This window comes from Ursus maritimus, unplaced genomic scaffold (assembly GCF_017311325.1).
Source record: "Ursus maritimus isolate PB19 unplaced genomic scaffold, ASM1731132v1 scaffold_4, whole genome shotgun sequence".
NCBI classification, from domain to species: Eukaryota; Metazoa; Chordata; class Mammalia; order Carnivora; family Ursidae; genus Ursus; species Ursus maritimus.
In genome coordinates this window covers 13,698,828-13,703,449 of record NW_024426552.1, presented here as the reverse complement: position 1 = coordinate 13,703,449, position 4,622 = coordinate 13,698,828, and the positions used below count along the sequence as shown (strand labels likewise).

Here is a 4,622-nt window from a genome sequence, read left to right as displayed (position 1 = left end):
GAGAGAGAGAGACTGCATGCGTGCTCGAGTGCATGTGTGTGTGTGTGTGTGTGTGTGTGTGTAAGTAATGGCCCTGAAGCAGTGTTTCTTACAATGTGGAAACTAGACCACCTGAGCTAGAAGCCCTGGGGTACTTCTAAAAACCTTCGATTTCTGGTTCATCCATGTTGTTGAAAATGAAAAGATTTCCTTCTTTTTTAAGGCCGAATAATATCCCATTGTATATATACTACATTTTCTTTATCCATTCATCTCTCCATGAAGAGATACTGTTCCTGTATCTTAGCTGCTATGAATATTGCTGCAATGAACATGAGAGTGCACATATCTCTTTGAGATAATGATTTCATTTCCTATGGGGATATACCCAGAAGAGGGATTGCTGGATCATATGGTAGATCTATTTTTAATTTTTTGAGAAATCTCCATATTGTTTTCTGTAGTGGCTGAGCAAACTCTGTATAAGGGTTCTCTTGTCTCTACATTCTTACCAACACTCACCTCATATCTTTTTGATAAAAGCCATTCTAACACATGTAAGGGGATAACTCATTATGTTTCGGTTTGTATTTCTCTAATGACTAGTGATCTTGAGTTCCCTTTCATATACCTGAAACAAAAATCCTAACCATATGAGGTGGTGAATAATATGTTAATTAGCTTGACTGTGGTAATCATTTCACAATGTCTACACACATCAAAACATTCTGTTGTAACCTTAAATCTATACAATTTTTATTTGTCAATTATACCTCAATTAACTTGAAAAAAAATTAGATTTCTGGACCATATCTCAGATGTCCCGAGTCAAAATTCCTAGAGGCGAGGCATAATAATTTACACTTTCTGCTGGCTCCCCAGGCGGTTCTCCTGCATACCACAATTTCAGAAACACTGGGGTAAGAAACCTCTCTGAGGTCTCTTCAAACGCAAATTTTATAAAACTCAGTCATCATTCTAGAACGATGAAATAGACATCCAGTTTCAATCTGACCCTGTAATTCCTGAAAAAACCCTCTTTTCTTTTCCTATTCTAACACACATGTTTGATTAAATTACAATTCTCAGCATGAATTAATATGTGGCTGCTAGAAAGTTTCAAAATGGAGATTTTATTGGCTATCACAATAGTCTACTGGGAAAGAATCTACTAAGTAAATCCTTGAACAAGATGCTTTTTGAATTTTTTTAAAAAAGATATCTGTTGGATGAAATATGGTGGAGAAAATACTTTCTTCTAAAATAATCTCTCCAAACAGCCTTTACATTTTTAGCTACAAGGTGAATCAGAGGTAATAAAGCCATGCGCAGATATTCAATAAAAGAGCAGGGTTAAGCCAAATCCTGCTGTCACCAAGAATATTTGTACTATACATAAAATGTTTTCAACAGGAGGATTGAGACATTTTTGACTTGGCTTATGAAAGGAATAGCTCTTTTCTTTGAAGGAACACAGAGAAAGGCTGATATATCTTCAGAAACACTTCTTTATAGTTACTTTTGCCCCATATTTATGAAAAGTTAGTCATATCTTTAAAGAGTAAAACTCACTACCTGGTATCGATTGTAAAAAGATTAAGAAGCTTTCCATCCTTGTTTCCAACCTGGAATTTCTAAGCTGTAAAATAAATACTGTAAAATAAATGTTTTGATATAAGGAATAATCCCTTCCCGTAAAAGACTCTCAGGCTCCTAAAATATGTCTATAGCTATTCTATTACTTGAGGCCTCAGAATCTTTTAGTAGGGAACACGGTGTTTTAGTCTACATTCTTCCATCCCTGGGAGAGGGAACACAGTGGGTTTCATTTGCACTAATATGGAAATAACTGGAAAAGCCCCCTGATAATCTTGGGTTTCCTTGAGGAGGGGAAGGAGCAGTGAGATGAGAAACACCAAGCACTGAATGGTGACCCATTGGCCCAAGGGTTGGAGGTAGATGCCGGAGGAAAAAGGTGAAGACAGACTTTTTCCCCCTTACAAGTAGCCCCCTCTTGACTGTTTATCACACCAGATCAAGGATTATTTGCTTTCTTATTGCTTCTAAAGCCCACAGGAGAAAAATAAATCCACTTCCTTCCCCACTCAATGTCACAGAAAATATGCACACACCAAGAAAGGAAACTCTGCTCAGGTGAGAATATTATGCTGATTGAGACAAGTTTATTGAGAATTCAACACACACATCCACAACTTTTCAAGAGTTGTGAGCGTGGTGAGAGATTCAAAAGAAATACATGTTTGGGCGTCAAGTTTCTGAAAATGTCTCAAAGAACATCATCCAGGGAAGGCGGCTGGAGGCGTCATCTGATTTTTCATTTCCTTCCCTCCGGATTCTGGTGCTAGGTCTGAGAAGCAGCGACTGGGAGGTCAAGGAGCAAAGGAGGTCTAAAGAAGGACGTGAAGGAGGACGTGGAAGGGTGCCTTTCAGCCTTGGGAGAGAAGATTCTACGCCTCAGCAATTTCAGCAAATCAGTAGAGATCAAATGGCCAGTATCTTCTGTAGCCGAAGGCCCCACAGCCATTGTAGCCGTAACCGAAGCCGTAGCCCACTGGGGAGTAGGTGCTGCCGTAGCCACAGCCCACGCTGTACCCCAGGGGGTAGCCGTAGCTGCCCCAGTAGCAGCCTGGGAAGATGGCGCCGGAGAAGGTGTTGCAGTGCATGGTATCAGGAGTGGAGGGCTCAGGTAGCAGGGGAATGTGTCTCCTCTGTGTGATGATTCCCCGGTCTCAGAACCTTCTTTATATACCCTGGCGGTGGGGCGTGGTTAAAAACACAAGGGCCTCATTTTCATTCTTGGCACCAATTTTCATTCTTGACACCACAAAAAGCTCGTTAATTTGATTGGCTCTTGCGTTAGATGTCTTTACAGCTGCTTAAGAAAGCTCTCACGTCATAGAATACAAGGATAGAATCCCTTCAAACAAAGTGTGTCCTTCACTAAAAAGGTATTGCAGCACTTCAAAGCACTGGGTCCTATAGACCCTAGATAGAATTCTCTGTGAGTAGGCTTTATAAAACCAAGAAATGTTCTGAGGTTACTAACTCTTATTCAGTCCCCTTGCTCCCTGAATTTCCAGGACACATGGGTTGGAATAAATTAATAAGTGAAGTGATAAATACATAGTGAGTCCAACTTCCAACTCGAGGTATTTCTTCATATTCATTTGATTAAAGAATTCTCTTTTTGGTAGTGTGCAAGACAAATGCCATAGGGCTCACAAGAAAGTCTCCTTTTTATTTTTTCTCTATCTAAAACTCCCCTATTTTAAAAACTGGTTAAAAATTTAATCTTAATTATAATCCCCATCTGAACTATATGTAACATCATAATTTGAGACCACTTCCTGAACTAATAATCTTATAATTATTTCTTAAAAATGGAGTTTGTGGATTAAATTTTTTAAAAGACTTATTTATTTATTTTAGAGAGACAGAGAGAGTGAGCACACAAGTCACCTGGGGGAGGGACACAGGGAGAGAGAGAATCCCGAAGTAGAGCTCATGCTGAGCAGACAGCACAGAGCCCAGTGTGGAAATCGATGTGGGGCTTCATCTCAGGACCCTGAGATCATGACCGGAGCCAAAACCAAGAGCTGGTCACTTAACCAACAGTGCCACCCAGGCACCCCTTGAAATGAATGGTTAAATAAATGATTTGTTGATCTGGTAACCTTTTTAAAATAAATACTGAAAATAGTAACAAAGTGAAAAACAGAAAAATGAATGGCAAATTTTATCCTGAAATGTGTGTGTGTATATATATTTGTATATGTGTGTGTGTATATATATTTGTATATGTGTGTGTGTGTGTGTATATATATATATATATATATATTTTGGCTGGATCTAATAAAAGCAGATTATCTGACAAGTGTGACAATTTGTGAAGGGCCAGGTAGCATATTAAATCAACATTTCACTCCTCACACCCCAGGAGCGGGAAGGAAAGTCATTCCTCTCTAAATAGAAATTTAGTTCTCTAAAAAAAAGACATGAAAGAAGGGACAAGATTGATCAAAACTACTTTGGGTCATGCAAGACCTAATAAACTATTCCAGATATTTGCATTGAGATTGCCCAGAACGGCACTTGGTAGAAAACTTACAGAATATACAGCAGAAGAGGACACATAGCACAGAAACAGAAAGGCACAGAGCTATAACAAATCATTCTTAGAAGGCCATGGAAAGAGTATGTGTTATATACTGGACCCCAGAATTTTACTGTAGATCCCAGAGGTAGCTTTCTTCCATGTCTCCAGCAACTCAGACCTAAACTTCTGGGAGTACACAGAAGTCACAGGTTGAATCCAAAGGCAAGGAAAAATACAAAACTATGCCAGAATTCTAACCACTAATTGATTAATTACAGGAGAGGCATTTTCGAAAATACACGGTACCGCGCTACCATCTTTCTTCAAGAACAAAGCGCCATGACCACCTAGGATGACTCAGCACTTAAAATTCAAACACTTCATGTGACTTACAGCTAAATAAGGTCAGGGAATTAAAATTAGCCTGGCTTCCAAAATATAAAGGTACTCAAGAGTAGGCCCTTTCCTGAAAATCACAGAATGATTTACACTATGTTTCTACTCTCATCATTTTGCTCTGCTCCAT

At 39.1% G+C, this 4,622-nt stretch overlaps 1 protein-coding gene across 1 annotated transcript; it reads right to left on the bottom strand.

Moving 5' to 3' along the window:
* Positions 1 to 2,142: 2,142 nt before the first annotated feature.
* On the bottom strand, positions 2,143 to 2,714 carry LOC103673097 (keratin-associated protein 8-1). Its single transcript, XM_008701816.2, has one exon. The coding sequence runs from the start codon at positions 2,661 to 2,663 to the stop codon at positions 2,472 to 2,474; it is 192 nt and encodes a 63-aa protein (XP_008700038.1). The 5' UTR covers positions 2,664 to 2,714; the 3' UTR covers positions 2,143 to 2,471.
* Positions 2,715 to 4,622: the final 1,908 nt, after the last annotated feature.

What these genes read in the sequence shown, in the direction of transcription:
- LOC103673097 (XM_008701816.2), bottom strand. Translation starts at nt 2,663, where the DNA reads ATGCACTGCAACACCTTCTCCGGCGCCATCTTCCCAGGCTGCTACTGG.